Source organism: Apis cerana, linkage group LG13 (assembly GCF_029169275.1).
Source record: "Apis cerana isolate GH-2021 linkage group LG13, AcerK_1.0, whole genome shotgun sequence".
Classification (NCBI taxonomy): Eukaryota; Metazoa; Arthropoda; class Insecta; order Hymenoptera; family Apidae; genus Apis; species Apis cerana.
This window is the reverse complement of record NC_083864.1, coordinates 9,458,901-9,478,399: the sequence shown is the minus strand read 5'-3', so window position 1 is coordinate 9,478,399 and position 19,499 is coordinate 9,458,901. Positions and strand designations below refer to the sequence as shown.

Here is a 19,499-nt window from a genome sequence, read left to right as displayed (position 1 = left end):
TGACATCGAGCCAGCAGGTTAAACGATTTTAAAGTCGTGTATCATTTGACCGATCCAATTATGCGTGGAATCGTCGCGAAGGGTCGATTCGAGGAACGGTCCCAATTATCGAGGGCACCCGATTACGTGGGCAAGGGCCCGTCCAAACGAAACGACAGACAGATATGACGGCTCTGTTTCGAAGGACGACGCTATATAATTGCGTGCTTCCGTTTCAGGGTACTGGGGATACCACAGACAGGGTTCGTGTCAAGCTGGATTGGGCGCTTCTATGTCCAAGGTAAGTCTGAAGAAAAAAAGCATTGTATTGCTTAAATAATTTTCGTTTAACACGTTAAACGCCACGCAGACTTTTCGTTCATATTACATACTTACATGTCAAACTAAATAGTTTAATCAAGGCGACATTGTAATTTATTAAAACAAGGTTATTTTTTTCTTAATTTTTATTCCATATCTGTGGCTCTTCTCTCATGTACTGTCGGAATATAATATAATTCGTCTACGAAATTCATTGATTCGTCAATATAAATCAATCCCGTTGGATGATAATGCTTTTTAAAATTTTCTTTCAACTTCAACAATTGGCTGGATTTTCCACTTGACAGCTGATTATGGCGTGAACGAAACGGCAAGTAAAACAGGCAGGGCGTTTAACGTATTAAAGATGTTTGAAAGCAAATCGATAAAGTTCCTCTTATCACTTGGATAAAATAAAATGAAAATAAATTTGACGGTTGAATGACAAATTATGTACTCACCTGTTCTATTCTACTCCTTTTAGTGGAGGAAATTCTATGTCACATATACGCACGTACACACGCCAATTTCACAATTACACAAGATGAAGATGCAAAAGGTGGGGCGGACTCGTTAAGGGGGGATTGAAATTCAGCCTTCGAAACTATTGAAGTCAACGAGGCGAGGCCAAATACGAGGATTTCCCTTGGCGCACACTCTTTCCCCGCGAGTCCTCTCTAACTGTTTAAGTCGGTGGCGTAAACACAGAGGGCCTTTGGATATAAATACGGTAACCCCACGTGTCCTGCCGGTTGCCACGTCCCGAAAGAGTTAAGAGGCGACACGAGGGGTCGGCCGAGGAGTGCCGAATATGGCCAGGAATGTGAATTCCTGCCTTACGCACCTCCGACCGTCGCCATTCGTATTCGTGGTGCATTGCGGGGGTATAGAAATCCGGCCTCCGTCTCTCCTTTTTTCCTCTATCATCCTCCTCTTCCTCCTCTCCTCCCCCCTTTATATACGATTGTCTTGTCGAAAGCTCGATTTTCTGGGCCCCTCGGTAGATCCTTGGGACCGATCGTAGGCCAGGACACCGCTGTAGGCGTCGACCACTGTGCCTTTTGTCCCCCGCCGTTTTCTTTTTCTTCTTCTTTTCCTTTGTCTTTTTCCTTTTCCCTTCAGTCGAATTTGCCGGTAGATCGGGTCGTGCGCGCAACACGTTCGCCCGTCGCACCTGCGCCCACTGCGATACCCTCTTCGTGGCCCGCGATAAGTATCGAGGGACTAATAGGTACGAATTCGAAATTGGTATGTCAGGTTTATCTCGAGAGATCGTTGGGGCTCCTTGGGACGAGAGGTTATGTTTGCGTGCACACGTGGAACGTATGGGCGTGTACGTGGAGTTGAGGTTAGGTTTTTGGGGATGAGTTAATCTTGCGGTTGGAAAATGTGGGATTTGGGGAAGGAAACGTGATTTGGTTTGGTTTTTCAAAAGATTGCCAGATAGTTATATTTCGTGGGAACTGAGCGTTTGTTGGCTTAATCCCGATGCTAAGCAAAATGGGACAAACATGTTCAAATTTTAACGTCATAGAGTGTGTAATAAATTTTAAATACAAATGTGAATAATATCGTCTTTCCTATATTTCATCGGCCAATTCCAATCCTCTCAAACTTTATAAATCTTCTACGAAACCACCACCATAAAACATTTAATCTTTCGCATAGATTTAAAACCATAAACTCGATACTCGAAGCTTGATAAATATATTTCCTCTATATTTCGGTCACACTCACCTAATTCGAAATCCTAACCTCGATCAATCTCGATCCCTTCCAGATCTAACACTTAACCATTGCTAGACCGCGTGACCCAGAAATGGAGCGATCTAATCGGCGCGATACCGAGGAAGAGAGGCAGGATTTCCGGTCACGGAGTTCGAATCCAGGCTGGGAGCGGCGTTATCGGGGCTTGGTTGGACAGCTTCGATTGCCGGCAAAGAAATAGTGGGACAATTCCGTGGCCACTCAGCCGGCCATCTCGGTGGGGATGTATAATTCAGAATTGTCCGGCCTCTTCTATATGGCAGCAGATGTTTAATGCATGCCGCGGTACGTGGCCGGCTCTAACTTCCACTCGGCATTCAATGTTAATACCCCACCCCCGCGGCGTGCAAACGGTCAATCGTGCCTCCCGTACCCACGCTCCGTATCCGAGTCGTGAAACGGCGCTCGCGCAATGATTTTAGGCAAATTCGATCCCTCCCCTCCTTCCTTCTGTCCGCTCGATCTTCATTCGTTTTCGGAGTTAAGGCAATTCGGTTGGCGAATTCTAATGGATCGGTTAATTTCGCGATTGGGACGATGGAACTATTAATGGCAGTTTAGAATGGCAATTCTCTCTCTTAATCGAGTTTTAACTCGATAAAATTTAAGACTAAACTGACTTTCGTTCTGAACTTTCGTGGAATAATTTTAAATTTGGAAAATTGGTAATCGGAATGGAGCAATTAATTTTTTCGGGAAATTGAAGATTAGAACTTGGATCGAGAAGTTGAGAATTTGAGGTTAGGTTCGCTGGAAATATAATTGCGAATGAAATCGTAATGGAAAAGATTGTCGGAAAGATGTCGAGATTATACGAGAAGCTGACACGAATAAATAATTATTTAAAAGCAATTTTAATAAGTAATTATTCTACGTAACTTTTAAAATTATTCTTTCAACTCTGGACGTTCTATTCGATTCGTATTTCTATTCGAAGTTTCAATGTATTAAATCAGAATATTTATATATAATTATTATTTCTCACATATTAACTACATTAAATATCAGGCAAATTCTATTTTTTTGCGAATCATCATCCATTGGCAATATTTTTTTCTTTGAAAACTTCGCTCGCCGAGCGAGCGCAATCTCTGAGAAGCTCTCTCTTTCTCTTTCTCTCTCTCACGTGCACTAAATCTCGCGGCCAGTGATTTAGAAGCCTCCTCGACGCCATTCAGTATGCAATCGACCATCGATCTTCGCGTTAAACTGCCGCTCCTGGTATCTACCTCTGTTGCATCTGGTTCCGCGCCTTATCCCCCCGATCTACAGAGGATCTAGTCAAGATCGATTGATATCCGGCCGTGATACCGATCTATACGCTAGTTCGAACGCGATCATCGATCCTCTCGGGTTCGAACCGTGTATCCCCTCCCCCCTTCCCCTCCCCCTGGTGTTCGAGCAAGAGGATAAACTCGTGGGGAGGTCTTTTTCGTGAAATCTCAATGTCGCTCGCACTCATGTTATTCCAGAGCACCTCCAGAGAAAATCATTTTAGATCGGCCTCGATAGAAATTTATCTTTCCCCGATCGTGATTCCCAGCGCCGCTTCAACGTGGCTGGCGATCCATTCGAGATCATATATAAGAGTTAAAGAGAAAGGGAACGTTTGATACTCGATCGATGAAAAAATTATTGAGGTTGTGCCACCTCGATAATTCATTGCTCAAAATATAATAACAATAATCGCTAATGATTGCGATCAGTTCAAAGGTTATGCGAGAAGAGAATCAACTATAAAATGTTAGCAATAAATGTTGCATTTTCACGACAAGCGTTATTTTTCCAACAGACATTAATTTTCTCTCATTCTGTTCTCAATCTTTTAAATTACCTTTAAATTAGACAGAAGATGACGGTAAAATTTTTATGAATTTTTCAAAGATTGGATACCTTCGATCGATGATATCCTAGAGAGAGAGAGAGAAAGAAAAAATGTTTCGAAAAAGTGTTCCGCACGTAGAACTTATCATCGGTCGGCCTTCATACGGTTAAAGACGCGCGCATAAATACGCAGAAACGTTGGCATAAATTTCACCATGCGCCCATACATATTTGAGCGAGCGGTTATATTTCAATCTCTCTCGGTTGGCCAAGTTTCCCTCCGCCCTCTTGATCGGCGCCAGAATACAACTCGTGCCGGTCGTGTTTCGTTCCCGAGGCCGCCATTGTCTCTGGTTGCAAATTTTTCGCGTGTACAAGTATCGAGGCAGCGCTACTCCGTAGGGGGTACATCGTGTCCGTCTCTCTCTCTCTCCCTCTCCCTCCTTTCGAACGTCCATTGGGCCCCCTGCGCCTCTGTGTTCGAGCGTGTCGTACGAGCGCCCCCGACAAATGCACGTATTTGCTTGGCTACCGGTTCGCTAATGCCTCCGCTGTAAAAGCAGCACGATAGACACCGAGAGGGGGTTGCAAATTTCGTTGGAGGCGTTTGGCCAGGCGTTTCGCCTCTCTGGAAAAGAAAATTTTGACGATCGATTTTCGGTGTCGAGGAATTTTGTTTGTTCGTTGAAGATTTTTGTCTTGATAAAGAATATTAGGAAAATAAAAGAATTAGATAGAGATAGAGATTGAAGAAGGAAGAATTTGTATGTATATTCTTAATAATAATGGCAACTGGTAAAGTTAAATTAAATGTAGTCGTGGAAATATTCGAAGTGCTTGATACGATCTCTGATCTTCTGTATCTTAATTCTAATGTGTTGCTCGTACTCGGGCTTCCGGGTGCGAGAGACTAATCGTGGTGTGATTAGTCTTGATGAAATGATGTGGCTGCGAGTTTAACAACGCGCCAGTGAAAAGCTCGAAATTCACGTTTTAATATCGAGACCTCGATTCAACTATATATCACGTGTAAAACTTTATTTTTTTAATCCGAAATCGAGTTATTTTCTTCATTAATAAACCAAGATTTTGTGAATTGTCAACAAAAATGCAAAAATAAACTTAATACGAAACTTATGATACCTGGTTACCTATAAATTCCACGCAAATACGTAGATGTAGGTCATGGAAATTCGGCGAGCGCAGTAAACACGTCGTCTTACGCAACGTTTGAAGAGTAAAAAAAAAAAAAATCTTTCCTATCGTTCCGATCGTTTCGATCCAAAGATCGTTGATCTTCGATTTTATTTCTGGTTCGTCGTATTTCGAATTTCTTTCTCACGAAATTCTTCTTATTTTCATTGAAATAAATGAAAAAAAGAAAAAAAGAAGAAGAAGAAGGAGGCACGTTTCAATCGTACGCTCCGCTCGTTAGGTTAGAATTCCCGTGACCCGGTGGATGGCGCCAGAACACAGGAGTCACGGTTATTGCACCCATGCACGCAGAGAGAGGTGCATCGGGCGTGCACGTGACTCGGTGGCACGGTTTGACATGGTTGGGGAAGGGCCCCATTGTTCGTGGAGCGTGCGAATCCGGGCTCACGGGCCCCCCTCACAAATAATAACATTTCTGCGCGACGATAAATAATACCGGCCCCTAAAGTGCACCACCGTGGCTGGCGCCACTAGCATCCATACACAGAGGCCGCACGTTGCATGCACTCGATGCACTGACGCAACCGAGATGCCCCGCCGATAGCGTCGAGGAGTTTATGTCATAGCCGCGCTTTTTGCTTCAAAGTGGAATTAATGGGACACGATTTCTCGGTGTATGATTTGAGCCTTTCGCTTTTTAGATCGGAGAAGTTCGATTCGGTTCGATCGCCTATGTTCTGTGCAATATGCGAATATGCATAAATACAGTGGTGTTTGTAATTTTAATAAAATCGTTAGAAAAATTATAATCGAAGATTTAAGGTAAGATTAATCGATAAATGAAAGAAAAGAGAAAAAAAAAGTAAGATTAAACGTAACAAAATTTCTGCGTGGTGTGTTTGGATCAGGTTATGTTATAGGTTAGGAATTGGAATTTTTAAAGCTATGTTGTTTGACTGCAAAGTAAAAGAATAGATTACGATACGTTGAAAAAAGATCGTCCAATATTATCGTTAAATTAAACAATTAATCTTTAAAAGTAACGAACAACTACCGATACGAAATACACGAATGAACATTAAAAGATAAGTTTAAGATTGTGGTTTGTTCGAAAGGAATACCTTCGACTGTGGAAACGCGGCGTGGTAATAGTCACGGCTTCGGTAAGAAAGAAGCACCTAATGCAAATGCAGCGAGTCGAGTGCATAAAGTGCGCGATCCGGCAGAATTACAGCGGGTAAGGTTGTCGTGACAGTGGTTACGAGTATCGCCCGCACCGCTCCTAATGGAGCAAAGATTACTTATCGAAGCTAGTGAAAATGCATTCCTATTATTCTTCCTGGACTCTAAGTTTCGTTCTTGGCGTACCTGTGCAACATATCCTTGTACATTTTACCCCTAACCCTACCTTGTACACTATGTGCACGTGCAAACCAAGACTATTATACCGCCAAGTTTATATTACGAAAATGAGTCTCCCTATAAATTTGTCATTTTAATCAATTAATAAACCTCCCTTTGAAATTATATGAAGAATTCGTCGCAAGATATTCTCAAATTCTCTTCGATCCGGGAAGAAAAAAGTTTCCAACCAATCGGTTCACGCTTTGAAAACGGGCGTCACGTGGTCGTCGCGCGCAAGGAAGGAAGGAAGGCGGAAGGAAAGAGAAAGAACAATGGAGGGGAGAGAGAGAAAGAGAAAGAGAGAGAAGGAAAAAGGGCAGACGGGCGACACGGGAGCGGCGAGCTGCAATAGAAACGACAGGGGAGCCTCAGGTGGCCATTTAAGGCACGGACATTTCGTTCTGTCACCGTGTTCCGTGTTCACCGTCGGCCAGCATTGCGAGGAGGCCACCTACGCGCCGCTGCTCGTCCTCCCTTAGCGGCTGCATTGTTTTACAAACGGCCGCCATTTCTCATGATAAGCAGAGTAAAACGAAACTAGACACGGCCCTTTCGCCGGGGAACGGAACCGGAGAATCCGCGAGCGGTGCCGTCACATTTTCAAGTTTCAGCTCCGTGCCGGTTGACCTATCCTTTTGTGCCTCGTTTTCGAAAGTTTTAGATATCGCCATTGCGAATTTTCGACGATCGTAGAAGTCTCTGATCCCAAGTTTTCGCAAAATTTTCAATCTTATCGTTATCGTAAGAAATTTGCTTCGATAATTCGTTTTAATGTTTTGCTTAGAACTAATAGAGGAAGATATAATTCATAAGGATTCATCGTATATTTCACAAGTAATAAAATAAATAATTAAAAATATTCTTGAGATGTTAATTAATATTCAATTTGATATTCAACAAACGTTCCTATCACGATCGCTTGAACCCTGACACCGACTTCCCTCCTCTTGTCCTAATCTTTTCTCAGGTATTTCTCGACCACCGTTCAATACCTAGAATTCTTGCGTCTTCTCGCGCAAAGGAAACGTTCTATTCACGTTTCTAAGCACGCGTGGGCGTAGACCTGACTATCGGAGCGTAGGTGCATCCTCGACATTGTCCCGCGATTAACACTTTGATCTCTAAGCGAAACCTTGATTTTGATCTTCTTGCCAAAGGTCAATTAGAGAGGATGGCTTCGATGGGAGCTTGTTGAAACGTGGATTTTATGCATGCTATAGTGAGGAAAAATATTGATTCTTGGAATGTAAGAAAAGAAAGAAAGAAAGAAAAATCAACAATATAATAAAAAAAACAATAACAATATATATATAAAACAACGAGTTAACAATAAAAGAGGGATATGTACAGAGACAAATTATTTAATTTGAATTGTTGGAATACAGTAATACAGTGTCGAGGAATTCCTAGCAAGAAAAAGTTAAGAATCGTATATTCGTGTAGTTTTTAGAGTTGCGTAATTATATCAGGCTGTGGTTATGTTATACTCGTACACATCGTCGAATACACATCTGGAGATCGTTTGTGGTTTCCTCGTAATTATAGTCATTTCATATGCGACCTTCGATAATTATAGTAACTCGATATCCATTTTATCTTCTTTAGCTATTATAATAATTTTTGCAATCGCTTTATTAGTTGCATTTATGGCGTTTCATTTATATCTGTCAGATAGTTATTTACAATCGGTATAAATAGTATTTTATTTTTTAATCCGTTGTCATTTATAGCCATTTTATATCTGTTTCGTATCATCACATATATTTTAGCGTTGTTACGTTTGAATTTATTTTACAAAGGTGTTGTTAAATATATATATATCATATAATGTCCATACTATTATCGAGTAATCTATTTTATTTCAACTTTAATTCACGAATCAACGTAATTCGATATAAATCATGCATATTTGCATTCATAGCGATCATTCATTCACGGACTGAATATGTATTCAGGACAGTCTTTACTACTGTTGCATCGTCGTTAGATAAGATTGTAGGAGGGCTTACCGTTACACCATAGTGTAAACGCAACGGCAGGAAGTCGGTGTGGGCTTCCAACCTCGGCAAATATGCCGCTAACGAAACCTGTATCCAACATGAATACGCAATGGAATATTAATTTCTAAGCGATGCTACCACGATAAATGGAATTAATTGGAGCGCTCAGAATTCGCTTTTTTAGAAAACAAAAAGCATATTACAAATTTAATATAAAAATTTGCATTTTGAACAAATTAACAAATTAAGAAATTTAGAAAGATACAATTTTAAACGAAACTATAAAATATCCACAATTGTTTCGAATATTTTTTATCTTTTCCCCTTTTTTATTCATTCTATAAGATTCTATAATTTTCCATAAATCTTTTCGCGAGTGCCATTTTTTTTCGCGCCTCAACAACTCACTCGATCGTAGGCAAGTAGTATAACGCTGCACGCGTCAGACGAGCCGCGTGAAAGTGTCGGGCCGCATGGGAACGACCGATAGGCAGGTTCGAAGGTATGTCGATGATTTCGAGTGGCACTCGAGTAACTCATACGCCGATTAACAAGCACGCCGTGGGAGGGGATCGTATGTGAACGAAGCTGGAGAGCTGTTGTTTTATTACTGGCCACCGAAATGTTGCGACACTCGATCCGCGTTACAAGCTCTCGAATTTATTGACTTTCGATCGAACACCGTCTCGTCCCTCGACTGTATTCGTCTTTTCTTAGCGGCACAAATGGGTTCGCGCACAAACGCAGGATTGCGTAACGCGCAATCGCGTTTACGAAGAGATGCTACATTTAGATTGGTGAACCTCGCGTTTGGACGTTGAGTGATGGGTGAGATAGGAAGATGCAGATTTTAATTGTATCTTTATTACATCTTATTTATTCGCGATCTATATGTAGAAACATCTTGAATGGATGTGAGTGAAATTGGTGGTTGAAAAGGTGTCAAGGATATGGCGTATTTCGTTTAATTGGTTCATATCTAACCTAACTTTTATGTACCGAATGTTTCGCGCTTTTTAGGAAGAAAATTAAAAATATTTCATTTTAAAAACTCCTCTTTTGGGAAACAAAGACGAGAAATCTGCATTCGTTATTCATAAGATCTTTTTTTGTCTCGTAAATTAAATATAAAAATATTTTGTTTAGAAAAGATATTAATCTCTAATTGCATTCTCCAATATTTTTTAACATCGCCCAATCATCGAATCTCTATAAAAAACATAATCATTTAAATCTATATTCCAGCTACATAAGATCAATTTTGTCTACGGAACTTTTTAACCTAACCTAAACGCCAAAATCGCGTTCCACTCGTTCTTCCAACCATTGCGAAGGAATCTTAATAATCTTGGTTCGAGTTATCTGCGACTGCACAGCGATCGATCATCGATTTTTTCGCGAAAGGGCGTTGAGATGGTCGCGTTCGTGGATCGCGAAGGCCATGATCCGCGAAACTGATTTAGCATGCGTGACGTGGCGCGTAGATACACCGTAGCTAGCATACGTACGAGCAGCTGATTTATCACGTCTCGGGCTCGTGCGCGCGAGCCACGTCCTTTATCTAAACCATTATCTCCTCGATCGAAGAAAGAAAAGTTGAACTTTCGTGGGTGCGTTCGTTTCCTGATTCCATTAACGCCTTGCGGCTAGAAAAAATCGCGATTGTTGCGCTCCGTTGTTTTATTATTTCCATGCTGCACGTTCAAGATGTGCTTCGTCTTTGAAATTTATGCCTATGAAAGCCACGGGGGACGGATACAATAAGTTGTATCCTCTCTCTTTTAATGCAAAGAAAATTACAAACTTATTGTGATGAGTATTTATATATATATTGATTAGGTTAGGTCCAAGTGCATTGCATTATTATAATATTAAAGTATTGTTAAATAATTAATTAATACGATTAATTAAAAATTGCTGGATGAGTATTAATAGATATATGTAGTTTTCGAATAAATTTTTAACAAATGGGATGCAAATGGAAAAATGTTGAATATGTATATGGAATAAGAGGAAACTTTATCGTGGATAAAAGTAATTTGAAGAATTCCATTAAAGATTGAAAAAAAAAATTGGAATACAAAATTAACCGATAATATAAGTACATCGTAAAGTGGTTCCAGTCGTTAGTTGTTTGACGTCGATTAATTTCTCTAATGTCGTGCCTTTCCATTCGTTTCAGAATAGTGAGAGGCTGTTCATCGGGGCGCCAGGAAGTTGGTACTGGCAAGGTAAGGTTCTCTCTTGATACATCGTTTCCATAGTTTGATTCAGGTCGACAATTTCACAATCGTTACCACCTTGAAACACGATACCTCGTACAACTTGATAAAACGCGTAACTATTTTATTTCCGTTTGATCGAAGAAACTGGGAAACCTCGGGGAAAAGAATTTAATTTGAAAAAGTGGCAGTTTCGAATACTTAATTTGAACCCTTTGAAATCGAAGTTTCTTTCGTGTTACACGAGTAATTTCAATATATTTATTACGTATTCGTGGAATGATAAATAAATTTTTAGAAAGGTAGACATCTTCTTTTACGATTTAAAATTTAAATTTTCTCTAAACTTTAAATATTATTACATTTTTAAATTATTGTTAACTCTTTTATAATCTTCGAATTTTTGTTTTAATAAGATTAGTTTAAGAAAATTAGTAAAAAAAAAAATATCGAGAAATTTAAGAACAACAGAATCAAAAACGAATGAAGATTTCAACGAAGACAGGGGATTCTAAAGAACAAAAATTTAAAAAAAATTGCTTCCTAAACCAATTGGCTTCTTAAAAATTCTCAGCAAAATGACAACCGAATTAAATCCCCCGTTTCACCCCCCACTAATTGGACGATTGAAAAGCCATTGGGCCGCAAATGGAATGATAAGAAATCGAGCTTCCATAACGCCTGGGCGACGGAACAGCGACACAAATACCGCGACCACACACGCTCTGCGGATCTTTAAAGTGATTTAGAGGCTTTCGTTGAACGATTACAGGTCAGATATACTCGATCGACACCAGTCTGAGATTGGGGTTCCAAGCGACGATGTTCGTCACCCCCGAAGCAGATGCATCAGGTATCGCGTAATTGAACGAGCCCCTAATCAAAAATGTAAAACGTGTCGTCGTTTAAAACTAGCCCTGTTTTTTTTTTTAAACACCATCTAATCCGCCGCCATTTTGTTAACGACAGCGCCCATTAACACGCGCTGCTTCACGCTCAAAGACGATCTTTGCATTTGATTCCCTTGAAATTCAACCTTGTGAAGCGTTTAAGGGAGTTTAATTGTTGAAAATATATGGTGTTATTTAAAAAAATTTTTTTTTCTTATTTAATTTGTAAGAACAAAATAATTATAGTATTCATATTAATTCATATTAAATTAACATTTAAATTGATGAAAAGATATTAGATTACGAGACATTTTTAAGAAATTTCTTCACCAAAAAGAAAGAAAAGGAAAAAAAATCAAAAATATTTATTATTTACGACATCTTAAACGTTTCACCTTGTCTACAATAAATATCGATCCATATATTATACATTAATGACGAGATTCGAAATTAATTCGACAAAGAGAATATAACATCATCAATAAAGTTTTCCCTTTCTCGATTGCTTGCCCCCCCCCCCCCTAAATAATTCATTTCCAATAATTATATGTTCATCTGGCTTCCACTTGTGCGGATTCATCGCGATTAACCCGACGCCTGTGATTAATAATTTACGAAGGAAGTCGTGTTGAACTGTCACGCTCAAGAATGCTATATATAAATGCAAAACCCGAAAAGAAAAAAGGGGAAAGAAGGAAAAAAATTCTTTGTTCCACGCATTAATTTGCAATTAGCGTAAAGTATAATCTTGTATGCTTGACAGTTTGAGGCCTGTGACGCCTCTGACGCTCCTCCCTCTAAGTGATTAATATCCGATTGATGATTAATGCACCGTGTGTTATTATTACTTATTAATTACTGCCAGGTGAGTAGCGAGGGTGGCAATGTTTAACAGGTGCAGGCCCGCTTCTTTTGCAGCTTGCCACCAGAGAAACAATAATAAACCAAAGCCTAGTATAGCGATAATATAATACCCTTCTAATCAAAGTTTTAAGAAGTTTATTATCGTTTAAACTTAAGTGTTGCAGTTGCACAGCAGTAGAGAATGATCGAAATAATAAAATCGAAAATTGTCGATTAAACAATTGCGCTTAGAAGCTAGATTAATCATTATAAGATACGATACTTCGTACAAGCATATTATCACCAATTACACTCTCCGACTACGATTTTTACGAAATTAAATAAAAAATTTCAACAATGTGGGATGTGCATAAAACATAAGGAGTAATAAAATAATAAAATCAAACGTGTTCCACAAAGCAAACGTTTTTCTCACGCGTGTTACATTTCCATCCCGACGTTATTCAGAGTTTCGTTCGAGTTCGGGATCGTAGTCGGAAAGTGTTGAACGTGTTTGGGAAAGTACGTGTCTGAGCTAGGAGTGCAACTTCGTGGATTGGAACTATTCGATTGCCGCTTGCTTTACAGGCCAGGCGTTTTCACAGCCGTTGAACGGACGCGCGAAAATAATGTACACGAAGGAAGGGCCGGCAACCGAGGACGATAGCTACATGGGTTACTCTGTCACGAGCGGGGATTTTATTGGGAACGGTGACAGCGGAACAGCCGTCGGTGTACCCCGTGGCTCCGATCTCCTCGGCAAAGTATGTTCATGAAATATTAACGGGGCGATTGTAAAGGAAATAAGAAAATTAATTTCCCCCTCTTCTTGCACGGAGGAGAGAAAGTAACCTGCAAAGAGAGAGGAAGAGAGAGAAAGAAAGATTTTCCTATCGATTTTCAAACATAATTTGATTAAAATTGACATTGACATGTTCAGAGGAATTTTGTAGCTGATTTTACTAGGGGAATAATTCGACTATAATACATTATAGGTTATACTTTTTACCTCGAACATGACGAATCCTCGTAACATCACCGGAGAGCAAATGGGGGCTTATTTCGGTTACGCCGTTGCATCCGGGGACATCGACGGCGATGGTTTAGACGATCTTATTGTTGGTGCGCCTATGTACACGGTGCCGGATAACCCAGAAATGACAATCGAGACCGGAAGGGTGTACGTGATCTATCAAGGCGTTGGACTTGAAAAATTCCGCAAAGTCGATTCCAGGTATGTATCTATTATTTTCTCTTAATATAACTTAATAGTACAGATATTATAAGAAAGAAAGAAAGAAAAAACATCCTGAAGATCTTTCTTCTCAGACACATATACACACACACATACATGGATCGTTGAACTTACAGCGCGATAATTGCTTATCATTTATTCAGGGACGGGGAGAGCAATCGTGGTCGATTCGGCTTGTCACTGGCCTCTCTCGGGGACATCGACCGTGACGGCTACGGCGACTTCGTGGTGGGTGCTCCTTACGGTGGTCTACGCGGTCACGGTGCAGTGTACATCTACCACGGCTCGTCAACCGGTGTTCTGGAAAAATATTCTCAGGTGATCCACGCCGAGAATCTGGACGTTCCCGTCGACACTTTCGGGTTCTCCGTGGCTGGTGGCCTTGACCTAGATGGAAATCATTACCCGGACATGGTAGTAGGCGCTTACGAGTCGAGCACGGCGGTGTTCTTCAGATCGAGGCCCGTGATCAAGATGGATTCGTACGTGTCGTTCGATCTGGAGTCGAAATTGATCTCGTTGGACGATAGGAATTGCACTCTGTCGGATGGGAACAGGGTCACTTGCCTTCTATTGAGGGCCTGTTTCAAGTACAACGGGGACGGTGTTTTTCCCAGGCATAACTTTAATATACAATACGTATTAGACGTGAAGAAGACGAAAAGCCCTAGGTTGTTCTTCTTGGAGTTGGAGGGAAGGAATACGATGAATCGTACCATCATGGTGGACAGAGATCGACAGTTTTGTCGCACTGTTCAGGTTCAGTGTGAAGAATAAATTTCATCTTTAAGATAAACACAAAGAAAACCTGACTGACGAGCATCATTTTTATCCATTCGCAGGTCTACGTGACACCTAACATCCGTGACAAGCTCACCTCCCTGGACGCCGAGATGCGAATGAGCCTCGACGAGGAACGCTACGAGGACACTCGACCAAGGGATCCTAAACTCCCGTTGCGACCGATCCTCGGCTCGACAACGTCCAGAAAGGACTCTCTGTCGATCAGAAAGAACTGCGGCCCCGACAACGTGTGCATCCCGGATCTACAAATGAACGTGACGTCAAACGTGCAAAAGTACCTATTGGGATCGGGCAAACGATTGCAATTGGACGTGTTGGTGCAGAACATGGGCGAAGACGCTTTCGAGTCGACGTACAATCTAAAACTGCCCGCCGGTATCGATTACATCAAGGTGGAAAAGATCGAGACGATGGGTGTGCCCGTTCAATGCTCGGCGCCCAAACAATCCAACAACAATACTCTTCGTTGCGATATTGGCAACCCGTTGCAGAAAAATGGCTTGGTTAAATTCAAAGTGTTGTTGCAACCCGTCACCTCCCACGGCATGAAGCCAATTTACGAATTCGAAATGGACGTGAACACGACCAACCCCGAGAATCCGTTCACGACCGAGGACAACAGCTACACTTTGAGGCTACCGATTTGGATCGAGACCGATCTGCGCGTGGACGGCGAGAGCAAGCCTAAGGATCTTTACTACAATCCGGATAATTATACCAGCGAGACGAATGCAACCACCGAAGGAGAATTTGGCCCAGCCATGACGCACAATTACACTATTCGGAACCAGGGCCCGTCGGACGTGATCGAGGCCGAGGCATTCCTCGTTTGGCCAGCGCAAACCTTGGCTGGAAATGAGTTGCTGTATTTGTTAGAGCAGCCGGAAACGTCTGGACCCATCGCCTGTGAACCTGCCAATGCGAATTATCTTAGTTTAAAGGTATGATTTTTAAAAAATTCTACCGCAATTACTGAAAAACAGACGGTCGATTCGATATTATACTTATTAATTGGCTGCCTCTAAATGTGTACGTTAACGTTCCAGTTGGATCAACGGAGAAGAATGTATGCGCATCACTCAGACCCATCGGGGGTGATCCTGGACGAGTCTCAATCAGGAAGGACGATCAACGTGCAACGAGGATTCGACGCCGACAGAAGCAAGCTGACCCAAAAAGAAGAGTCCGACATCAACAGTGGCGACAGTTCGAATATTCAAAAATCTCGTCACTCCTCCTCCTCCTCATCATCATCCTCCTCCTCCTCTTCGTCCTCATCTCAAGTTATCACCGGCGAGACAAGAAGATTCCAATTATCCGACACTGGCAACAAACCAAACGTTCTAATCACTACTTACACGCAGAACAATTCGGGGACCAGTTCTATAAATACTGGCGACTTATCCGCTGCCAATAGAGGCGTGATTTTTGACACTGAGTCTGGTAGTTACGGGCAGACCAGTTTGGGCGGTGGTTTTCGGTCCAGTGATGGCAGCACGTTCGGTACAAGAGTTCCAGGCCTCGACGAAAGCTATGAAACCAGAACGAATCACTCTCAGACGTTTGAGAATCGTTGGGGCGAGACCAGTGTCTCTGGAGGGCGTGTATCTTCCTCGAGATTCAACTCCGAACTGAACGAGAGCGACGAAAGATATCAAGAATATCTGAGGCAGCAAGAGGCCCAGCGTCGACAAGAAGAAGAGGCTCGACTTGAGCATCATAGAAAGAAGGAACAACTTTTGGCTGTGCAGCGTCAACGAGAGGAGCAAGAACGTTTGGAATATCAGAGAAGGCAGGAGGAGGAGAGGAGGAGAGTGCAAGAGGAAGAGACGAGAAGGCAAGAGGAGGAACGAAGAAGGGCAGAGGAAGAAGAGATGCGTCAGCGACAAGGAGAGGAAAGGAGGAGAATGGAAGAGGAGGAATATAGGCTGGAGCAGGAGAGGCGTTATGGCAGCTCTGGCGGTGAACATCGCGGGATACAGGCTGGTTTCATCACTGGTGATCGAGAGGAGACTGTTCGAGGGGGGGAATTCGGATTCCAATTGCGCAACGTTAGCTCTACTCAGGAATTAGAACGACTGTTTGGATCTTTGTCGAAATCGGCGTCTGTTTATGAATTATACAACAGACAAGGCAAGCATTATGTTCAATTCATGGGGAGATTTAGGAATTCCGCCGATAGAAGAGAGTATATAGAATTCCAGGACGGGTCTATGTTCCCTTTGCAAGACAGTTACGGTAGACAGAGCTACGTTGCTGAGGGTATCGAGTCCAGAGACAGCAGATTCTTGAGGATAGAAGGTGAGCTCATGGTCGATTCGACTGGCAAAGGGTTCATCGTGCTCAAAGATGGCCGTAGGTTTCCTCTTCAGGGTTCTTTTACTTACACCGAGGAAAGAACGTACACGTTGAGTCCCCACAGTGGATATTTGGGAGGTGGTAGCGCTAGCAATAAGTACGAAACGAAGAGTTACAGTAAATCCTGGAACGAGGAGTCTGGCCGAGCTGGTGAAATCGAAAAGGATTATGAGTCTAGCTATTCCAGCACTCATGAAGAAAGAAGGACAGAGGATAGAAGAGTGACCAGTAGAGTTTACGCAAGAGAAAATCGCGAAGCTGTCGAGAAAATTGCGCATACTGAGAATCCTAATTTCAATGAAGGTTCCGCAACGAAACAAGAGAGCGATATGCTTGGAATATACGAGTTTAAGAAATTCGAAAAGCTTCATAGGGTGCCCAGAGACTTGGAGGACGAAACCGAATTTGACGATAAAGTAGATTTTGAAAGCGATCCTAGGACGCAAGGGCCGGTTAGTCCATGTGATTCCGCCAAGTGTGTCATGCTCAGATGTGTTTTGGGCCCCTTGAAAAAAGACCAAGAGGTTTGGATCGGAGCAAGATACAGAGTAGACGCGAGGACATTAAAGAAGGTTGCTCTTCAAGAAAAAGTCAGAGTCTCGACTAAATTGATAGCTCGAGTCACCAAACAGCCCTTCATAGGTACACCTGCCGAACAGGTGATCAAGAGCCACGAAATTAAAACGAATGTCGAGCCAAGTATAACGCCATCTGCACCGGATGTTATACCGCTCTGGGTCGTGGTACTCTCCGCCTGCGCTGGAACCATCATTCTATTACTGCTTATTTTCCTGTTGCACAAGGTTTGTTTATGCAAATTAAACGAGATCGTGTACTCGGTGATATTATTAAAATATTTATCTATCGAAATTTGAAATTCGACGTTTATTAAGATTTTTTTAAGATTTTGGAATTATTTTTTAAATTATTCTTATGAGACTTATTTTTTTTTTAATAAATAAGATAGGATATAATAGGAAAAGAGAAATTAAATACCTTTTATTTCTTTAACAGTGTGGCTTCTTCAAGAGAAATAGACCGTCCGACGCTCCAGAAAGGCAACCACTGAATAGGAATGGTCACTTCCAGCACGGAGACGATCACTGAAAAAATTAGCCAAGAATCAATCAATGGAATTTCGAAAAATCATCGAACTATCTAAATGAACGAGCCAGGAAGTGCCTTTAATCCTCCTCGAATCTTACGAAGGAGCGAATCTATGCACTGGTTGGATCATGATACATCTTAGTTACAAAATAAAGTCTCATGACGAGCAATATGACTAACTGTAATTAACAAAATTGCGAGTGCCTTTATCTCCAGATCGGAATAAGGAAGGTGTTCGAATTTTTTTTTTTTATTTACATCAAATGATTGAAAAGATGTAAAATTAGTTCTGGAGCCATTCTGCGATTATTTTTTACTGCCACTGAATACTCCTTCCAGCTCCTGCAGCTCGATCATGCAAGTTTCTAGTCAGGAGACGTTTTTTTTTCTTTTTAATAATTATTGTGACTTTTTTTTTTAATTACCTGTAATTACTTAAGCTAGCCTTGTGTCGATGGTAACGAATGAATACGATTGAATTGTCATGATGATTTAGCAGTTAAAGAAATAATCTGCAGAAATATCCTTGCTATTTATATATGTAAAATATTTAAAAAAATTTTTTTTTAATCCGAATTTATTTTATTTCTTTCTTTTTTTAAAGAAAAAAAGAATTCTGAAAAATATAAAGAATATTCTATTTTCTTGTATTGGATATATAATTGCAATAATTTGCAATACCAAGAAAAGAGTTTAATTTATATATAAAAGTATATTCAGATTTTCATAATGAAATCTATAGAATAAACTTTTATTAGAATTTTGAAATCTTTATCACGATATTAGGATATGTAAAATAATTTCTAATATATAATTTTTAAAATATCAATGAATTTTTTCAGAATTTTTTGCATAATATAAAAAAAACTTATGAAAATTATTCTAAATTTGAAATTTCAATTATTTTATTGTCCAAAAGAATAATATATCTATGCAGGATTAATTCTGTTTTCTATCAGGACGAATCTGACGAATTTAATTGGCTCGAATTCGATTCACATTAATAGAGATCTCATTCGTCGCCGAAGTCGGCAATTGATTTATATGTCTTTCCTTCTCCTTCTAATGTGTTCGAGAAAGAAAGTTTTATTATTTATTAAAATTTTTACATTATTATATGTATATGTCATGTAGGATAGAGCGCCGTAACATGAAACCGGGGTTTGCCTCGGCTGTATGTGTGTACAATCTTGTAAATTATTAATTGTATTACTAAAAATTATTCAGAAAGTAACTAGCTAACGCAAATTAATAATTGTGTAGAGAACAAACAAAAACAAACAAATTCCTGAAAAAAACAGGAACTGATAATAAGAAGAATAGATAGGAACTGACTTGTACATACAGAAACTTAAGATGTAATATTAAAAGAAAAAATATATATATAATATTATTAATATTAAAATGATATATTTTATTTTTAAAATAACTGAAAAATCTTCCTTTGTTCATTTTATTAATAAAGAAAATCTTTGAATCTTGAATCTCCGATTATTATAGTTGCTTGTATTAATAATGCTAACGAGAATAGTGACATTTAGAGCCATCTAGCGGTAATAGTCAGTATTAC

The 19,499-nt window shown here is 40.5% G+C and overlaps 1 protein-coding gene across 2 annotated transcripts in view; it reads left to right on the top strand.

The window, feature by feature from the left end:
* LOC108004014 (integrin alpha-PS2) overlaps positions 1-19,334 on the top strand; it is an 80,833-nt gene extending 61,499 nt beyond the window's left edge. Inside the window, exons 5-13 of one of the 2 annotated variants that reach the window (XM_017066632.3) lie at positions 219-280; positions 10,633-10,681; positions 11,445-11,525; positions 12,994-13,169; positions 13,401-13,639; positions 13,804-14,419; positions 14,503-15,405; positions 15,511-17,625; positions 17,837-19,334. In XM_017066632.3, the coding sequence (XP_016922121.2) occupies positions 219-280; positions 10,633-10,681; positions 11,445-11,525; positions 12,994-13,169; positions 13,401-13,639; positions 13,804-14,419; positions 14,503-15,405; positions 15,511-17,625; positions 17,837-17,929 (4,334 nt within the window). In that variant the 3' untranslated portion in view covers positions 17,930-19,334. The remainder of the gene's footprint in view (positions 1-218; positions 281-10,632; positions 10,682-11,444; positions 11,526-12,993; positions 13,170-13,400; positions 13,640-13,803; positions 14,420-14,502; positions 15,406-15,510; positions 17,626-17,836) is intronic. The other variant, XM_017066633.3, reaches the window with a different exon arrangement.
* Positions 19,335-19,499: the final 165 nt, after the last annotated feature.